At 41.6% G+C, this 21,050-nt stretch overlaps 1 protein-coding gene across 5 annotated transcripts in view; it reads right to left on the bottom strand.

Moving 5' to 3' along the window:
• The window catches only part of PTCH1 (patched 1), a 140,344-nt gene that overhangs the window by 60,646 nt on the left and 58,648 nt on the right, over positions 1-21,050 (bottom strand). For 4 of the 5 annotated variants that reach the window (XM_040355478.1, XM_040355481.1, XM_040355480.1 and 1 more), the window contains exons 3-4: positions 3,778-3,967; positions 1,553-1,622 (exon numbers count right to left, since the gene is read on the bottom strand). In XM_040355478.1, coding sequence (XP_040211412.1) covers positions 1,553-1,622; positions 3,778-3,967 — 260 coding nt within the window. Of the gene's footprint in view, positions 1-1,552; positions 1,623-3,777; positions 3,968-21,050 lie in introns of those variants that run through there. The other variant, XM_040355479.1, reaches the window with a different exon arrangement.

Raw genomic sequence — 21,050 nt, 5'->3', positions numbered from 1 at the left:
AACTCAAAACATGCAACCCGTAGATTTTTTTTAAACGTCGCCTATGAAGATTTTAAAGGGTAAAAGTTTGTCGGCATTCCACGAGCGGACGCAATTTTGAAGCGTGACATGTTGGGTATGAATTTACTCGGCGTAACATTATCTTTCATAATATAAAAAAAAATTGGATAACTTTACTGGTGTCTTATTTTTTAATGAAAAAAAGTGTAATTTTTTCACAAAAAAAGTGCGCTTGTAAGACCGCTGCGCAAATACGGCGTGACAGAAAGTATTGCAACGATCGCCATTTTATTCTCTAGGGTGTTAGGATAAAAAATATATATAATGTTTGGGGGTTCTAATTAGAGGGAAGAAGATGGCAGTGAAAATAGTGAAAAACAACATTAGAATTGCTGTTTAACTTGTAATGTTTAACTTGTAATACCAACGGCTCACCACCAGATGGCCCCAGCTCAAAAAAAAAAAAAAAAAAAAAAAAAAATTTTTTTTTTTTTTTTGCCCCCTTCCAATTCAAGTCGGCAGGACCCTATTTTTAGTCGCCATGGCGACCTGGCGCCCGGGATTTGTCGAGCCCTGATATACACACACACACACACACACAAAATCGTTCAGAATTTTGAATAGCAGATTCATTACACAGAGCTGCCACCATTTCTTTCACTATTGTGGATGAACAAGCGGCGTCGACTGTTCATTCATAATAGTGAAAGATCACAAACATCCGCAATTTTGGGACCATTGCAGTGTATGACATAGTACAGCGGTGCAGATTGCTCATTCAGTATACTGAAAGATCATACTACAAGTCATCCATCGGATAAGGCTGTGTATATTTATAACCCCAATTTCAAAAACCTTGGGACGCTACAAAAAAAAAACAAATAAAAACAAAATGCAATGATTTGCAAACTCCATATTATATTCACAATAGAATACCGTATACGTTATGTCAAATGTTTAAACTTGGACAACGTACCATTTTAAGAAAAAATAAATAAAAACGAAGGTCATTTTGAAATGGATGGCAGCAACAGGTCTCAAAAGTTGGGACAGGGCCATGATAACCATGGGTGTAGCAACCCCTCTTCTTTAAACAACACTCTGTTAAAGACTGGGAACAGAGGAGACCTGTTGGAGTTATCCGAAAGGAATTTTGTCCCAATTCTTGCCCGATATAGGATTCTAACAGTCCTGGGTCTTCTTTGTCGTAAATTTTATTTCAAGATGTGCCAAATATTTTTAGTTGGCGAAAAGGTCTGGACTGCAGGCAGGCCAGTTCAGAACCCAGACTCTTCTACTATGAAGCAATGCAAGATTCAGTATGCGGTTTAGGATTGTTCTGCTGAAACATGCAAGGCCTTCTCTGGAAAAAAGGTAATCTAGAGGGAAGCATATGCTACTCTAAAACCTGCATCTTTCACCATTGATGGTGCCTTCTACGATGTCCAGACATTTTCAAGAATGGATAGCGTTGGGATATTCTTCCACTTTAATGAAACAAAAAACAGTTCTACACGAAATTCTGTGTGAAAGTATATCTATATATATTTACCTGGCTCATATAACCAGTTTCTGTGATAAGTTCTCCTGATTTAAAGCACAAATTTTCTAGTTTCCAAGGCCTGTAAAGCAAAAGAAAACGGAGAAGACAATTAAAATTCTCATTTTTAAAAAGCTCTTAAATATGTTTATATGCTTAAGAGTAAAACAAAACTTGTGCATATAAAAAAGGTAGTAAAATCTAGGGACCCAAATTGGGCAAGATCAAGGATGGCTGGATCACATTGGACATAATCAGCCACCAATTCCACTATCCGTGCAATTAACCACTTAAGCCCCGGACCATTTTGCAGCTAAATGCCCAGGCCAGGTTTTGCGATTCGGCACTGCGTCGCTTTAACAGACAATTGCGCGGTCGTGCGACGTGGCTCCCAAACAAAATTGGCGTTCTTTTTTCCCCACAAATAGAGCTTTCTTTTGGTGGTATTTGATCACCTCTGCGTTTTTTTTTTTGTGCTAAAAACAAAAATAGAGCGACAATTTTGGAAAAAATGCAATATTTTTTACTTTTTGCTATAATAAATATCCCCCAAAAACATATAAAATGTTTTTCTTTCCTCAGTTTAGGCGGATACGTATTCTTCTACCTATTTTTGGTAAAAAAAAAAAAAAAAATCGCAATAAGCGTTTATCGATTGGTTTGCACAAAATTTATAGCGTTTACAAAATAGGGGATAGTTTTATTGCATTTTTATTATTATTTTTTTTTTTTTTTACTACTATTGGCGGCGATCAGCGATTTTTTTCGTGACTGCGACATTATGGCGGACACTTCGGACAATTTTGACACATTTTTGGGACCATTGTCATTTTCACAGCAAAAAATGCATTTAAATTGCATTGTTTATTGTGAAAATGACAGTTGCAGTTTGGGAGTTAGGGTTCACTTAGTGTGTGTTTACAACTGTAGGGGGGGTGTGGCTGTAGGACTGACATCATCGATCTAGTCTCCCTTATAAAAAGGATCACTCGATCGATACGCCGCCACAGTGAAGCACGGGGAAGCCGTGTTTACATACGGCTCTCCCCGTTCTTCAGCTCCGGGGAGTGACCGCGACGGAGCGGCTATAAACGAATAGCTGCGTCGTCGTCCCGGATCGCTCCCCGAGGGAATGCGCCTGCCGCACGCAGCGGAGGGGGTCCCGATCGGACCCCCCACCCGCTAGAAGGCAGGGACGTATATATACGTCCTTCTGCCTGTCCGTGCCATTTTGCGGACGCAAATCGTCGTGCGGCGGGCGTTAAGGGGTTAAATCTGTGCACACCAAAATAAAAGCTGTAATCGTTCCCTGTAAAACACCTTAGTTACCACTCACATAGTCCCATCAGATAAGTCAGTTGTCTCCCTTACAGAATTGTATCCCTAGTTACATAAATAAGGTCATCTTTTCCTTCAGCTCATTTCTAGCTTTAAGCCCCATACAAACGGGTCGAACGTCAAGAGACAATGGCCAGTTAAAAAAAAAAAAAAAAAAAAAAAGTCCGACATTCGGCCATGCGGGGGAAAAAAAAAAAACAGCAGCCGACCAACTCCCAATCAGCACTCTCAGCTAATGGCGGAGAGCGCTGATCAGAATTTTCTGGTGGGGTTACAGTGGCTCTGACTGAAGCCGACAGGAAAAATCATTATTTAAATTCAAATTCAATTTGCTTATATCTCTTGGTATACCAATGTTTTTGACAACCACTGGTTACACGTCATCACATGCTCAAAATTAACTGCTCAGTCTTCTAATAAGTTAAAGTATAAGTTCACCTTTAGGAGCATGTTCTACCCATATCAGGGGAGAGAGGGGGCGGGGCTCCATATCTGAATGGACACAGGGATCTGTGACTCAGCTCGGGTGCCCCCATAGCAAGCCGCTTGCTGTGGGGGCACTGAACAGGAGGGAGGGGCCAGGAGCAGAGAAGAGGGACCCAAGATGAGGAGGATTTGGGCTGCTCTGTGCAAATCCAATGCAACAGAGGTGGCAAGTATAACAGGTTTGTTATTTTTATATGAAAAGAATATGAGACTTTACAATCACTTTAAATACCCATGTTAGATTTACTAATCTTGAACGAGAATAGCAAATCTAAAAGGACAAGCTCCCATTTAAAATCTGAAAATGATATGCAACCAAACAATGGATTATTTTTTGATAATTTTCTTAACACAAGCACACTTGAATAACAGGACATATACTGTGTAAAGAATATCTGAAAGTTGACATTTACTTGTTATACATGAAGACTTGCACCTTGGTGGCTTCGAGTGCTGAGTGAAGGTGTTGTTTTAGAGCTTCTATGTTTAAGACGTTAGCACCATTCTCTAGTGGAGTCTGGATCATGAGTTGTGGATTGAACATGGCTTCTTCTCCGATCTTCTGCCGCGTATAATTTAGCTCACGGCTCACTCGCCCACCAACTGGCAAACAAATAGATTTTCAGGTTATCTTTGGTATCCATGAATGAAATCATAACATGTCATAAGTATCTTTAAGACAGGACTAGAAAGAATACCTCCAGCCGCCATTAGTCCATAACTCCCAGCATGCACTGCACGGAACAAATTAATAAAGTGGACAGCTTTAATTTGCACCACAGAAAATTAGTGGAATAGCTGCTGGTTTATGAACTATAGATAACATACCCAATTGTTGACTGCGACATTTTGGAGTATGAAGAACTGGTAGTTTATACCGCGTTTCCCTGAAAATAAGCCCGGGTATTAATTTTGGCAACAAAAGACACAGTAGGGCTCATTTTCAGGGTAGGTCTTACCATGTAATGTGCTGTCTGTTCACACTGAGGATTCCAGTCAGGGAGAGAAGAGTTAAAATGCTTGTAAAATCCTATAATCCACTCTATTACAGTAGTATATAATATACGTGTGTGTTTCTGTAATACAAGTGTGCCAAATATCTTCGTTATAGCGCCGCTCTGCACCTCTGTGACCCACTGGAGCTCTCTTCCCCGCAAATTACAGAAACACACACACACACACACACACACACACACACACACACACACACATTATATTCTACTGTAATAGAGTGGATAATAGGATTTTACAAGCATTTTAAACTAGGGCTTATATTGCAGCCCTCCAGGAAAATAATGTTGGGTCTTACTTTTGGGGAAACATGGTATTAGGTTAGAGTTGCCCTAGTACTCTTACTATAATTATTCCCACATGGTCACCAATCAGATATAGGGGGTTATTTACTATTGGCACGAACAAACAAATAGAATATCGTACTAAAACTGTCATCCGAGGATGAATCGTACGATAATCGGACCGTTAGTACAGAGCTTTCGAGAGCCAATGACAACAATTCATCCGATATTAGATCGGACAAGCACGAAAATTTTCCTTGTACGATACCAGATATATCAAAGCATTTTTTTTACAGGGTATAAAAGAGAAGAGAGGCACCTCTAAGTGTAGCAATAAGTTGCTAAATGTTGTACCTTCATTAAATGTAACCATATTGCTACACTTAGAGGCTCCTCTCTTCTTTTTTATACTCAGTTGTGACATGACACTACTCTTATATCAAGACATCGCTTGTATATCAAGGAAAAATTCATTAAAACATTTTGCTTGTCTTGCAAAACGCTCTCAAACCAAGGTTTTACTGTACACAACAACAACAACACATGACATCACTTCAATTATTTTTTTTTGGTCGTACGAGAATTTTTGTGACTTTAGTAACCTATTCAATCTACTAGTAACTATTTAGCGGAAAAAAGTCGGACGATCTGTCGTCTGAAATTTCACGTTCGGGGCATAAGACTGGAGAGTGCAAAATCTGGTGCAGCTCTGCCTAGAAACCAATCAGCTTTCAGCTTTTATTGTCAAAGCTTAATTGAACAAGCTGAATAGCTACCATGCACAGCTGCACCAGGTTTTGAGTACTCCAGTTTTGGTAAATCTCCCCCATAGAAATGTGGAACAGGTGTTATGCTTACTGCTGAAAGAGAAGTAGTGTACTGTAGTAAGGTCGCAAACCGATACGCAAGGCCCAAAAGGGACTTCATTAGTGTAGAGATCACTCATTACAACCAGTAGAAAAAACACACACACACACACACACACACACACACACACACACACACACACACACCAGAAAATTAAATAGAACAGAAAATGAATACACAAAGTTCTAAAAACGTAAAGTTTAGTGATGCAAGTTTCCTAATGAAATGTACTGGAGATATTTCGTAAGAATCACGATACTATACAACCGTAATAACTGTAAAAGAAATGGCTTTAATAACGCTTGAAGCTTAATTCTACCCTCTCCCCAGCCTAAGACTTCCATATGGAGAAACTAAATCACCTTAAGCAGGCTTTCCTTGTAGAGCAGACTGAACATTTTTGTACAATTTCTTGCACTTGTATAAACAGTCAGCTCCTATAGCACATTTCACAATCAATGGCTTTTATGTATATACATCCGCACTCAAAAAAAATTGGCAGAGTGAGAGCAATTTTCCCTTACACTAACATTACAAAAGCTGGGCTTGGCAACAGAAAGCTGAAGTAACTGAGCCGCTCTCCCTCTCTTTCATAGAAAACTTTTTTGTCTATCTGAAATGCTGATATCTTTTAGATATTTTGGTTCCCTTTGTTCAAAAATTAAACCAGTTCACTAAAAAGGCAGCCAATAAAAAATAAACCACCACACACGACTTGATTCCCCATCCACACCTTCGATGTGGATGGGGGAATCCTCCCACTAAGCCTTTGTATTCTGAAAATGGGAAGACTTCCTCATCAGAAAACACTAATCAGCATTGCTGCCACTCATAAGGGTTTTCAGAATAGGAATATCATTTAGCCCTGGTTCACACTGGGCTGCGGGAGTGAAGCAGTGCGAGTTCAGCTGAACTCGCACGATTTCACTCCCGCCGGCAGTCCCGATTTCGGCCGCGATTTAAGAGACATCTGTGCAGGTTTCTGCACAGATGTCTATGTAAATCACTGCCCGAAGTTGCAAAAAGTAGTACAGGAACTACTTTTTTAAATCGGTGCAGCGTCGCACCGATTAGGACAGTGTCATTGCCGACAATTGGCGGCAAATGCCGCCGATTTGAGATGCGATTTCACATGTGAAATCGCATCTCAAATCGAAGGAAATCGTACCCAGTGTGAACCTGGGCTTAGTGTCAGTTTTAAGTCCTGGACCTTGACTGCAGTGACCGTATAAACCCCCAGTATACTAACTGGACAGGCCAACCAATTTGATCCATACTCTAAAAAACATTTATAACCATGGTGTAAATAAGCCTCGTCATGGGTTGTATTTTCCTCAAACCCAGTGGGTAATTTTGAAGCCATTTAACAACCCAGAACCAATGAGTCCAAAGCCGTACGCGTTTCAAGACTTGCTCTTCCTCAGGGACTTGGACCTTTTTTTTTTTAAATCTTTTTTATTAAGGTTTTCAGTGTTATACAAGAATAGCCCACGCAGGGGCCGAACAGTTGCCCACGCAGGGGCCAGTCACCCGTTGCGCGATCAGACCGCAATAGGGCACAACAGATAACACAAACAACTTACTAAGACTACAACCCCAATATGGGGAGAGGTTTAATACAGGATGAACAGTGCTCAACAAAAAAGTCAACAGGATGATGTAATCTGGGCAAAAACGGGTCAGAGACTAAACAGATCAAAATTACATTGTGAATCTAAGAAATGCTAACAACAACAGTTGCCGTGGCAGCATTGTACAGCCAACAGGACCATACCTTCTCACATTTTTGTGGGCAGCCCCTGCCCGAGTAAATAGCTTTATAAAGGGGTAAACTGGCATTCACTAGGCCCTTCCAGTATTCGACAGAGGGGGGGAGACTATTTTTTCCAGTGCATTGTGATAGCCTTGCGAGCATAATACAGTAGCAGGGAGATGAGAATTTTCCTGGCTCCAATTGCTGAAATTTGTTCTACCAGCCCCAGCAGACAGTATTTATGGTCACAAGGCACACAAGTCTTATGCTGCGTACACACGGTCGTTTTTTGTCTTGTAAAAAAAACGTTGTTTTTTCTCATGAAAAAAAAAACGTTTTTCAAACTTCATTTTAAAAAACGACGTTGCCTACACACCATCGTTTTTTTTAAATGCTCTAGCAAAGCGTGATTACGTTCAGCACGTACGACGGCACTCTGTGCCATACAAGCTCGCGTCATAACTTGCTTCTAAACATGCGCGGGTTTAAAAAACGTTGTTTTAAAATGTTGTTTCTGCCCACACACGATCATTTTAAATGACACAAAAAACGACGTTTTGAAAAACGACATAAAAAATTGAAGCATGTTCGAATTTTTTTTTTTGTCGTTTTTCTGAAGACATAAAACAACGTTTTCCCCACACACAGTCATTTTAAAAGACGTTTTTAAAAATGTCATTTTTTTTTCCCATCACAAAAAAAACGACCATGTGTACGCGGCATTAGAAACCCTAAGGTATTGCCTTCCAATACTGTGTACAATTTTGTACTGGACTAATTTGTCCCGTGCTGAGACCAGAGGGGAGAAGGGGAAGTCCCACATCTCCCTCCAGTCATCCTCGTCCAGCTCCGGTATGTCCCCCATCCATTTCCTGCGGAGGGAGGACAACTCGGGGGCGGCAGCAACCAACAGGGACCCATAGAGTTGAGACGTGGGTTTCTCCAAGTCTTTTACCCGAGGGGGGATTCAAGCTCAAAATACGCCAATTCAACTAGCCGACCCGAAAACTGACAGCGATAGGCATGCGCTATTTGGAGTTACCTAAAGTGGGCCTGTGTTGGCACGTAAAACATGGAAGGGGGAAAGCTCTCCGTTAGTGATCACATGTTCCAGGGTCAGTATTTTATATTTGGCCCAGGCCTGTGAATCCGGGATGGTATTGAACTGCGGCAGGTTGGGGTTCAGCCACAGGGGGTGTAAGGAGACCAAGAGTTAGGCTGGGGCGCCCTCAATGCCTCACCCACCTTCCACGCGCGCATAGTGGTTCGCATAGAAGGGGTGAGATGGTGAGGCGTCTTAGGCCCCCTAAATAGCAACCCCTGCAGAGCTTCCAAAGACCCCACTATCGCCGCCTCCAAGACCACCGCAGAGTTGGTCAGGTTCGGGTGCAACCACCAGTGGGCGGTCACAAGCTGAGTGGCCAAGAAGTACTTGTGGCAATCAGGAAGAGCCATGCCCCCACTATCCACCGGCCTGGTCAAAGTGGTGTACTTGAATCTAGGTGGTTTGGGCCCCCAAATAAAAAGGAGGAAGAGTTGTTTGAGAGAATTAAAGAAAGTTTTGGTCAGCCATTGCGGGGAGTTACGGAAAATGTATGTAAACTTAGGGAGGACCTTCATTTTGAGAAGATTGATACGGCCAATGAGAGAAAGGGGAAGATTGCTCCATGCCTTCAGTTTGTCCCTGATCGCCACCAGGACAGGGTCAAGATTGAGCCGCACAAAATCCCTACTCTCTCTCTCGAGATGACAATACCTAAATAGGTAAATTGATCCACCCACTGAAGTGGGAGCGAGGAGGACCTGGCTCCTTCGTCCACCGGAAATAACTGAGACTTGTGCCAGTTCACCCTCAACCCTGTGAAAGTTTGCCAGACAGGCAAGTAAAGAGACTTTTGGCTGAGATTTCCCTGTCTCCGTTTTGAAAATGATTCTCTCCACAATGCCAATAGTTCCAGGGGTGCTTGATTTATTGAGCATGCACACGGCATTAATTTGCTGTGTTCATATCCATCCTGCATGCCGTTTTTTGAAGATCTGAACACAGCAGTATTGCCCATTCACAGCTTCATTTTGGCCAGAAGCAGAAAACAAAGAAAAATCGGTGTCCGCGGTCCAATATTGACCGTATTTTACGCAGTACACATGCAAACGTTTTTGCAAATGTATACATGGGTAAAAAAAATGGCCATAGTATCTAGTGAATTCATGGTCGGTGAGATGTAAACACCAGCAAAGTGTAAGCAGCAGTGGTGGCACTGAATAACCTCAGCCTTCGGTCACTGTGAAAGCCCATGTCATCCTGTGATTGTACCACTGATGTCTACACATTGCCTATGTTTACATCCACCCCTGACCCTGAGTCAGTCATTCACTACGTAGCACCAGTGGCATGGAACGTTGGCTTTTAGTAATTTTGAGTGACTAAAGGTTGAGTTCTCTCGGATCCTGTGCCATCGCCTAGTAAGTGACTCATTCAGGGCAAGAGATGGTTGAGACGTAAACATTGATAATGTGTTGGTATCGGCAATGGCACAGAATGACCTCAGCCTTCAGTCAGTCATTCTGAATGAATGACTGCACATTACAGTTCTCTACTCATAAGCTGGATACACATCCTTTAGATTTAGCATCAACTATGTAGTGCAAGGGCCTTCCTGACCGCAAACAAATTTGAAGTGTTCAGGTTTGACATCATATTATATGGTTTTGGCAAATCTAAAAGAGGAAAGTTGTACAAGAAAAAAAAATTGTATAGCTATGAGGACATAAAGTGTGTATATGTCCATATCAGTTATTCACTGGAACCATTTATCTGATAAAAGCAGAAAAGTCAAATCAATTCTAGACTGTAAGGTCCCTGTGGAAGCCAACTGGTGCCTGCAGGAGTTCCATTAACTGGGCCCTCTGTTCAGGCTTCCAAATAAAAAGGACTTGATTCTCCCATGATCCACATATTTGATGTGGATTGGGGTAATCCTCCCCGCTAAACTTTTGTATTCTGTCTGCGGGAAGACTTCCCTGCCATCAGAATACACTGATCAGCCCCACCAGCTATGGCCGGCACGCTGACCGAGCAGGGAAAATATGACAGGCTGACTGTACTGAAATGGATCAGTAGAATAACTTCTGTGCAACCAACATGCCTATACATGGGATTGAAATTCAGCCAAATTTTGGTCCATGTATGGCTGGTTTAACACACACACACACACACACACACACACACACACACACACACACACACGCAGTATTTTCAGCATGGTCAGGCCTGATCACATAGTCCTCAGTGGCTGCTGCAGGGGAGAGGAGAGAGCGCTTAACAGCCGAGTTGCGGAAGTAGTGATGTTACCCATAGACTCCCACGTCTCAGCCAATGTCGATGCTCGACACCTCTCCGCTGCAGCCGTCATTGGCTGACACAGGGAAGCCAGATCAAGTCAAAGAACTAGGCTGAAAATAGACAAGTATATACTTTTTTTATAACAGGTTCATCAGCATAGTTTAGCCGTTAGAGGGCGATACAATTTTTAAGACTAGTTGGGTTTAGGCTTGAATTCTACTTTAAGGAGGTAGGTCTGCGCAGTTATAACAATTTAAATGTGGCATTTCAGATTACTTCAAATCCCTATTGATCACTACCATTATCCCCATCGATGACTACCATTTATTTTTATTTTTTTAGACTTCCCAATTATATTAACTGAAGTACTGGGTAGCCCACTTCTACATTTCTAGGCTCCTGTGTGGAGGAGGGCCTCATTTTCTTTTAGTCTGAAGCAAATGCATCAAAAGACAAAGGCGGAAAGGAGGGGGGGAAAGACTAGTTTAGAAGTTATTTCACTTTAAAGCAATCTTATATGGAACTCTGATTTGGAGTAGGTGGCCAGAGTGCTGAAAGAACATGAATGCAGACCACCCAGACCAGAGGAAATGAAAATACGAGGGATGAAAATACAGTAAAACACAAGTCTCCCCATTCTTCTTCAGGATTCCTCTCCAGATGCTTGTTATGCCATCTGTTGTTACCTAAAAGGATTCCTATTGAAAATCCTTGCAGTGAAGCAGAACTGCTCTCACTGTCAGAGACAATCAGGTCAGGTCAGCACTCCCCCAGCATGAAACTGCTGCCTGTCATAGCCCTCCCCATCTCCATATTTCTTACATGCCCACCAGTTCCAAACACAACGTTGGACCTGTCATGCTGCCTATTTTTCACCAGATACTTAAAAGGCTCATTCACAAAATCTCAAACAAGGAGCTTGATGTCAACTACACCGAAACCCAACATAGGCAGGTTAATTATGCCATCATGGCTTATTTTTCCCTACCAAACTTTTACCTTCGATTAACTAAACAAAAATAAATTAATCTGGAGAGCAGGACTGCAGTTTATCTACCACGGACAAGTTAATGAAAGCCCATAGCCTGCAACAGGTACCTGGAAATAGCCATGATTAGGCATGCAATTACACTGCCAGTAAAGTATTAGAAAAATAAATACAAAATTAAAGCACAAAATAATTTGAACTCCTTTCACCGTGGATATTGCCCAACGTCAACCTCACTGCCGTTGTCTTCACTTTTGTAGGGCTGACATCACTTCATGGCTCTGAGCGCTTCTCATTATGCAGCCTGCTCTCCTTTCATTGGCTTCCCACTTGAGGCCGCATGGGGCAAAGCACAAAAGAAGCCCCCAGCTTCACACAGGCTCCCCCAGCATCACACTGCACTGATTTATACCCAGCCCCGTTCCTTCTATGCATCTGTGCAGAGAAACACACAGCACTGGGGGCCACTTTCATGATTTTTGTTGCGATCAGGATTAGCTGGATTAGGGCTTGATTCATAAGGACCCCCTGCTGCCGTGAGGAAGTTTCATCACAAGGTCAGTGTGGTGTGAACTATATTCTGTCAACACCACCACTACTGAAAAAAAAAAAGAAGAAGGGACGGATTGGACATGAATATACAGTTTCTACTAACAAAGAAAAAAGTGACTTGTCTACCTTTCAATGTGCCCACCATTACGGAAAGGTTTTCCTTTATGTGAAAACACGCATGTACACAAATGCTGTGGTTTAGGAGTCTGCAGGAGCCTGGGGAGCAGCTCCAGCAAGTTACACATGAAAAAACCACAAAGTGACTTTTTTGGCTCAGCTTCCAAATTCAGTCAGACAGCCACAAAATCACAACCCTGACAAGTCATCGCATTTATTCCCTCACATCTGACTGGCTGTATCCTACTCCGGGAACCAGTCCACATAAAGAAACATGCTCGCTCACTGACAAACATGGGCCTATATAATAAACCCTAATGCACACAGGCATGAAAAATACGTGCATTAAGATGTGTTTAAAGCTCGTTCCAAACAATTCTAATAACACTTAATGCTTTTCTATGGCTGAATGCACATTGGACATTCAGGAGCATCTAGGTTCACATAAAGGAGTGCGTTCAAGCACCGTTTAGGGTTGGATCACACTGCCGGTTATGTTTTTATTTTATTTTTTTACAAAGTAATGCTTTGAGCTTTTAAAAAAGTACAGCGATTTTTTTTTCTAACTTTATTAAAAAAAATGTAAAGCAAGACATCTCATTGATTTACTCTGCACAAAAATGTAGGGGGTGAAGACAGACAAAAATGCAGACATGTTGCAGATTCTGTACTGCACCGCAGCTCACCCAAAAGGTTGCGAGTGTGAACAGGACACATAGAAAAAAACGGTTTTCTGTGTGCCCTTGGGGAGACCTGGGGTTTTCTAGTGCCTAAGGGCCCATGAACATGTGCAGCTTTACAGCCATCCCTCTGAAAAGTGAGGCAATATAGAATCCAAATTAGACAGTGAGGTGATATGTCGACTCCTCACCACCTACTTTAGCCCTCAAAATGCCAAATCCATTGCACCGCATTTGAGCACACTGCATGCAATTGCACAACTCCTTTTCCTTGAATGGGTCACATTTGGTGGCGGTGTCAATAGTTTGATTTGTTTAGGGGAGAGATCCGGAAGATTGGTGGGGTTGGAAGGAGGGGGGGTGATAAATGGCTTAACCGCTTGCTTTTTCTGCCCCCTCATGTGAGCCCCAACCATAACCAAAGCCAAACAAATTTGAAGGAACAGTTTGGAAAAATTTCTGCCGAACCAAGATGTTAAAATGTAACTGTTTGCACCGCCCATATGTGAAAAACTGATGTCTATTGAACAATTTATCGTTGGAAATTTGGTCATTACATGATGGCACGATCGTTTATTCTCATGACATACATGGGTCAAATTCAGGGCAAATTTTCTTTTAGGGCTAGCTTACATTTGCTTCAAAACATGGCTTTGGACACGCTTTGTTAAAGCTCTCTGAATGCCAATCAAAGCTCTTGTCACTAAATAAAATGGTTCGCTTACAGTCCTGCTTACACCTTGCTTTTTGCCTGGTGTTTTGATGAGGCTTCAAGCAAACTTTGCCATAGATTTCTATGGAGGCTTTGAAGCGCCACTAAAGCTACATGGGGTGTAATTTTTGAAGAAAAACAAAGCAAGGTGTAAACAGGACTGTAAGCTAACCATTTTATTTAGTGACAGGAGCTTTGACTAGTGTTCAGAGAGCTTTGACAAAGCCTATCCGAAGCCTTGTTTTGAAGCAAGTGTAAACTAGCCAATAATTTGTGTTGAAGCCAAAGCAAGTGCAAATGAGCCCTTAAAAATAAAATTAGAAGTTTTGTGATCCGATGGTACGTGGGATTTCGAAATTTGACCAACAAGGCCCTCAATTTCACCTCGTATTGCTACAGAAAATACATTTTGGTGGCCAGGGAGATTTGTTTATTGTGCTCATGCACATTTCTTTTTCGATTAGTTTGCTCTTTACGATTCTCCCATCATTGGTTTGTTTTTTTGTTTGGATTCCCAACAGGCTTGATCACTCAAATTCGATTGCCACATGAAAAATCAGCTGTTGCTGCGGCCCACTAATGGTGCGAAACTCGAACGAAAATTAATGGAAAAGACTCAACCCATGTATGATGGCTGGCCTTAGGCCCCTTTCATGCAGACCGTTTACGTTTTTTCAGCGATCTGTAGACCGATGAAAAAAAAAAAAAAAGGGTAATCAATGCATCTTTATGCAAAAATGAATGAAAACTGATGATTAACCATTTACATATACATCTGCCTAGAACAGTTTTCTAAAATGGATCAAAGCCCTATTTTTGTTTTGTTAAAAAAAACAATACCCTGTACACACAATCAAAGTTTCCGTCGGAATAAACTCTGACAGGTTTTTCGGACGGAATTCCATTTAAGCTGTCTTGCATACACACGGAAACACCAAATTCCGACCGTCAAAAACTCGGTGACGTACAACACTACGACAAGCCTTGAAAGATTAAGTTCAATGCTTCCGAGCATGCTTGGTTTTTTTTTCTGTCAGAGTCACACACACACACAAAAGGGAATTTCCGAAATGTTTTCAGTCGGGTAAAAAAGAGAACGTTCTCTTTCTATCTCCAGCATACACACGGTCAGAGTATCCAATGAAAAAATTCCGTCTGACTTTTTCCATCGGAAATTCCGATCGTGTGTATGAGGCATAATGGTTCATTCACACTTGCTTCGGCTTCAAACACACATTAACGGCTAGTAGACACTTGCTTCAAAACCAAGGCTTCGGGCAGGCTTTCTTAAAGCGCTCTTATTGCTAGTCAAAGCTCCGGTCACCAAATAAAATGATTAGCTTACAGTCCTGTTTATACATTGCTTTGCTTTAAAAATGATACCCAATGTAGTGGTGCTTCAAGCGTTTTCAAAGCCTCCATAGAAGCCTATGGCAAAGCTTGTGTGGAGATCCACTTAAGCCTCATGAAGCATCACCGAAACCTCATCGAAGTACCAAGCAAAAGCAAGGTGGCTAGAATTAGTCTGGGTTTATGAATTCAAACTCAAGTTAAACAGGACATTAAATTGCAGAAGAATAAAATGCTTGTTTCTTTTCCCTGGATCGATTTCTCGTGCGTTAAATGGGAGGAGACCCGTGTGCATGAGGCCTAAAGCAAGCAGCAATCAGACATGTGTGACTGACCTAAATACATAATGGAATGAAGGATGAAATTCAGTTGATTGCTACAGCTAATGCCCAATGCTGTTCCAGAAGAACCTCTCAGTGTACACAAGTGTTAATTACTGGCTCACTCAGAACTATAGTAAGAAAAACAAAACAAAAAAAATAAAAAATAAAGTAGAATTTAGTATGAGAAGAGAGGGAAAAAAATAAATAAAAGAAATAAGTCTCCTTTTTCCAAGCAGCTCCGCTGTTCAGTCAGTGCCTTATCTGCTACGTTTCTGCTTTTCTATTCTGCCATTGCATTCACCAGTGAAAAAAAAGGGTGTAGGCAAAGGAGGCTTTGACCTGCAGCGGTAACACAATACTTTCGCACAGCCCTGTCGACCCCTGACATAAATTTTACACCGCAGCTGGCATTTACACATTTAACATTACCATATGTATAGCCTACTCTGTGCTAATTATGCTAATCACCTGTCTAACTCTCTGCTGCGAAAAATGGTTGTATTTAGCAGTCCACTGCCTACCAATGCAGCTTACTGTGTGGCTGAAATGTACATTCAGACAGCCTTCAATGGCAAGATTTTTCCACGTTGCTGGCTTCATTCAGGCCGCAGAAAAATGTATTCAAGTCAACTGGTTTGGGTCCGCAACAAAAGTTACGATAGAAAAGTGAGTGTGTTCTTGCCCTAACGCTCAGAGTCTGCTTGCAAGCAAAATGATAAATCAATTGGTGTGGGAAACAAAGCACCAGAGGCATTTCTTCACAAGGCCTGTGAAACTGTTGCACATATTTTATGTGATTGTGCTGTATACTATTTATACAACCTGCACTATATCTCTGCGTTGGCCTATTTGTGGTGTTCATATCCTCAGCACCTTACCCACCGCCGTACCTCACTATTTGTTCTGCTGTGAAAATTAAAAAAATGCTAAAATCAAAGTAGTAGTTTTTGTCCAGCCAACATTTAACAGCAAAGCAATATGTATCAATGCCTAATACACACAATGAGATTAGATTAATCGGATGAATGAGCGTCCGTTTTTTTTTTTTTAATGCTAATCTCAAACCTGAAGAGTTTACTAAAGTCACAAAATTTGTCGTATAAAAAAATATATTATATATATATATAATAAAAAAATAAATAAAAAATAATCGGAAGTATGTGTTGTTGTTCAAAAATGCAATACAAATACACTACGACAACTGTACTGATTAAACGAAAACCGTAATCTGTTATTGTACAGAAAAAAAGTGCATGTCTGCTCAAATAATAAAAAATAATAAAAATGGAATGATGAACTGCCCTGATCGGCTCTCAAAAGCTCTGTACCAGGGTGGATATAAATCAATGATAATAAAACCAAAAAATCTGTTTTTTTTATTTAAAATACATTTTGGGGATTTTTTGCAAATTTAAATATGCCTTTGGAGTAAAAAATCTAAATCTACAGTTTTCTATTCATACATTAATAATTTTGTTTATTCAGCATGAAATGGAGCTTAGTTATGGAGCAGGAGGCTGTATATTCTGTAATCTTTACATTTTTGCTAAACTCATTCAATGAATCCAAGCTCTGCAAGCCGAGATAGAATTGACGCATTTCACACACTTTAGCAGTGACCATGAGATAAAACAAATTTGAGGAATATTCCTTTATCCCATTGTTTTGTAAATCTATGTACACTACAAACTGTATGATTGAATCGGTTCTGATATTAACGTTTTGCTAACCTGACAGCTTATTATTCTAAATAGGGAACCTTCATTTTGTTTGCAAATGTAAGGCCCCTTTCAGACATGCGGACCGTATGTCCGTTTTTTCATCCATCCGTGTACAGATGAAAAAGGGACAAACATTAATCCCTATGAGATCGCGGGTGTCAGCGGGTAATATCTGCCAACACCCGATCTCATGAGTGTCCGCAATCCTCCGATTCTGCAGACGGAGGAAAATCCTATTTTTCCATCTGTCTGCAGAGCGGATCGGGTGAACACTGACAGGCGATCCGTGTTCATCCGATCCCCCCCATAGGGTAGAGCAGCGATCTGACAGGGCGGTCCCTGCACAGTGTGCGGGGACCGCCCTGTCATCTGCCAGCTCAGCGGGGATCAACAGAGCGATCCCGCTAAGTGGATGTTTACGGAGCGGTCATCACGAGATCCGCTTGTGTGAAAAAACCCTTAAAGATTCTAACTACCAGCAAGAATAATTCCTTACAGTTAAAGAGCACCTGTCATTTCAGATCCATCATGGCAGCGGTCATGCACTCACCTGCTGCCGCCATGTCCCTCACCTTGCTGTGTCATTGCCGCATCACCAGCCATATCATTAAAGTGAATGGAACTGTTGGTGAGTCAACAGCGGGTCAGAGGAGGAGCTGCTGAACAGAGAGGACAGTTGCTCTTTAAAAATTATGATTTAAATCAAGCCTTTTTACTAGCGATCTAAATCATAATTTAAAATAGACTTGATTTAAATCAAATCCACCCTGCACTAACAATCAGATTATCGTACGATCGCTCTGAAATCTGTATTTTTCATACGATTTTCTGATCGTGTGTACTGGGCTTAAGGGCTGAATTACATCCGATCGTGTATGCTGGGAGGAATAGTGCCAATGCAATGACTTTTATTTTTTGTTAGAACTTTATTAAAATGTGACAAGTGATGTTAAGTTCCAATGTGCGCAGCCCAGTGCGATGGATTGCATCACAGCACTCGGTTGGGCTAGAAGGGAGGACAAGGGAGTACTGCATACCACAATGATTTTTAGTGCACATCACTGCAGCACGGTGGCGTGAACTTGCCGAATAGGGAACGGGGCTTATTGCATTGTGATAGGACTGTGCTGGGCAAGGCATCATGCTTACCCATTTCTCAGGGCATCCATTCTGGTCACATGATCTTTCCAGTGGCCGGCTTCAGGGGTGAGGAGAGAGTAAAGACAACAGAGGAAATGCCTGGATGGTGACATCACCTATAGACTTTCTATGGAGTATCAGTTGTCGGCTGTCCCTCCTCTATCCTGGAGCTGATCATGTGACCGGACGGCTGTGCCCTAAGAATAGGCAAGTATAAGCATCTTGTCTGCTACGTTCTGTTACTCCATGCTGCACAATGGGTCAAGCATTACCATCTTCCTTTCTGATGTCATTGTTGGCCCGCTGTTTTCTTCTGGGTTCAAGCAGCCGATGTGTCACCAGGTCTGCCCTTCTGATGCCACTGTATTGGGGGGGGCACGTGCACTAAAGTTAAGCATGATATTACAGTGAAAGTCATCTTATCAAAAGGGTGACAACAGTTTCCTGTGTTGTCATCCTCTGTTGGGTGCCCCTGATTTTAGGCAGCTGTGCCAATACGCATGCAGGTTTTACCAATAGGAAGCATCTCCAGAGCATTGCTGTACAGATGGACACCAGAGAAACTTAATCTTGGCAAGAAGTGGCTAAAAAAGGCAGCAGTAGATCAGCAGATGCAAGAAAGGTGGAAAAGGTGAATACAGGAGAAAAAAAAAAAAAAAAAAAAAAAGGAAGGATACTGTTACTTATTAGGTTCAAATGTCAGATGTATTTGACATCTCCATGTGCCCAGCAAACACATGCCTATAGGTTACCACTAGTATGGACAAGCCAACTTTGGGACCCAGGTTTTAGTGTACTTCATTTACATCTGTACCATGTAGAGCTTGTAATGATCTAAGGATTCATTGGTAGAGGTCACTCCAATAATATATTGCCAACGGTTTGCACAGCGCTTTACAACATGAAGACAGACAGTGCCAGTTACGATACAGGAAGAATCAGAGGAGCATAGATTTTGATCCCATGTATGATGGGGATGTTTTTACGGACCCCCCCCCCCCCAAAAAAAAATTAAAGATGTTTTAGGGACAAAATAAATGATCCTCATTTTAACCTGAAGGATTGAGGACATCTTGTGGCAAAAAAGGTGTACTACGGGACAGATGTTCCTGGATTGATGTTGTGTATTGCAGCATCTAAGTTACTTTTTTGTTTTGTACCCCACCTGGGGGCCCACTTGCATTTCTTTTTCTTAAATGCTGGGATTTGTATGTAAATATAGAGTAGGAGAGGAAATCTCAACAATGCGCAACAATGAAAAAAAAAAAAAAAATAAATAAATTACCAAAGCTTTTAACTCTTCCACACTCTATCCAAAACTAAAAACCAAGTTTTGGCTGCAGTTGGGCTTTAAAGAAAAGCTGCCCATACACGGCCCAAATTCTTGTGAATTGGCTGAAATTTAGCCGTTTGTGGTCCTGCAGACTAATATTACCCAGCTCAAACCCCCCCCCCCCCCCATTCAAAAAAGTTGGACATGAAAAGTGTGCTGCCTGAACAGTGACTGCAGTCAATAGAATACAGTCACTGTACAGTTCAGGAACTGACAGCTGCGGGAGCCAGCTTAAAAAATATGAGGATAATCTACCAACTAGGCTAAAAAAGAAAAAAAAAAAAAAGAAGAAGATGTATGTGTATGGCCAGCTTGGATGAATGAATAAATAATTGTGTATATAGCCAGTGTAAGCATCCCTTTAATGTGGATTTATATACTAAAAAGGAATAGAGATCACTCAGCATAAAACACACAATCATGTGCAGGGGAATGAAAAAAAAAAAAAAAAAAAAGAGAAGGAAGAAAAAAAAGGGGAAAAAGAATTTCCCTTGCACATGATTGGATGACTAGAGTACACACAGCTGCACTGGGCTAAGTGAACATTCTATTCCTCTGGCAAACCACCTCAAATAAATGCAAACATTCATTACTTGGAGAATGCAATATCAGCCACACTTCCCATAAAAAGAACACAACTATAGAGAAAGTCTGTGTGATAATGTGAAGCATGTATATAGATCCCTGATGTCCAACCACACGTTCCAGGGACGAGGCATAGCGTATTATATGTCCATGGTAGCCATGCCATGTGGACATAACCCAATTTGTCCCTGCAGAAAATAGTCTGTTCTTGTTACCTAGTTCCTTACTCAAGATCATGGAAGGAAAAAAAAATAATCACTTTGGACCGTCTTTGTTTATTTCTTTCACACCCCTTTTACTTTTTTCCCCTCTGTTGTCCAACCTTTTCCTCTTTAATTCCCCCCCCCCTCTTTATTTTTTTCCTCCGATACCTTTAATGGATCTTGCTAGGAGGAATATTAAAAGGGCTTGTGCATACAGGCATAAATTATTATTTTTTTTATAAATTTGAACATGGCAATATTGCATTGCATGGTCAACGCACACAACTGCGTTTACATCAACAAAACTGCACTGTGCACTAATCAAATTAGAAAGTCCAGTCGGTGTTCAGTAAAGTGGTTATAAAAAAGGTAGAAGTTTTTTTTTTTTTTTTAACCGTAATGCATTCTATGCACCAAGGTAAAAATAAAAAAAAACCTGTGTGCAGCTTCCTCCCCCCAGCCTGATGTCGATCCAGCACTGTGCATGAGAGCAGCATTGTTGCTTCCCCTCCGCTCTCCTCACTGGCTCAGTGGCATCAGAGGTAGCCATTGGCTTCTGCTGCTGTCAATCACAGGAGGGAGCAGGGCTGAGCCAAGCGATGTGTGTGGGGGGCTGAAGCAAGCCCACACGAGTGTCCCCCATTGCAAGTGGCTTGTTATGGGGGCACTCAGCAGGGAGGAGGAGCCGGGACCACCAGCAGGGACCCAACAAGAGGAGGAGGGG

The sequence above is a fragment of the Rana temporaria genome, chromosome 1, assembly GCF_905171775.1.
Source record: "Rana temporaria chromosome 1, aRanTem1.1, whole genome shotgun sequence".
NCBI lineage: Eukaryota > Metazoa > Chordata > Amphibia > Anura > Ranidae > Rana > Rana temporaria.
The sequence above is the reverse complement of the archived record's forward strand: the minus strand, read 5'-3'. Positions and strand labels throughout refer to the sequence as shown.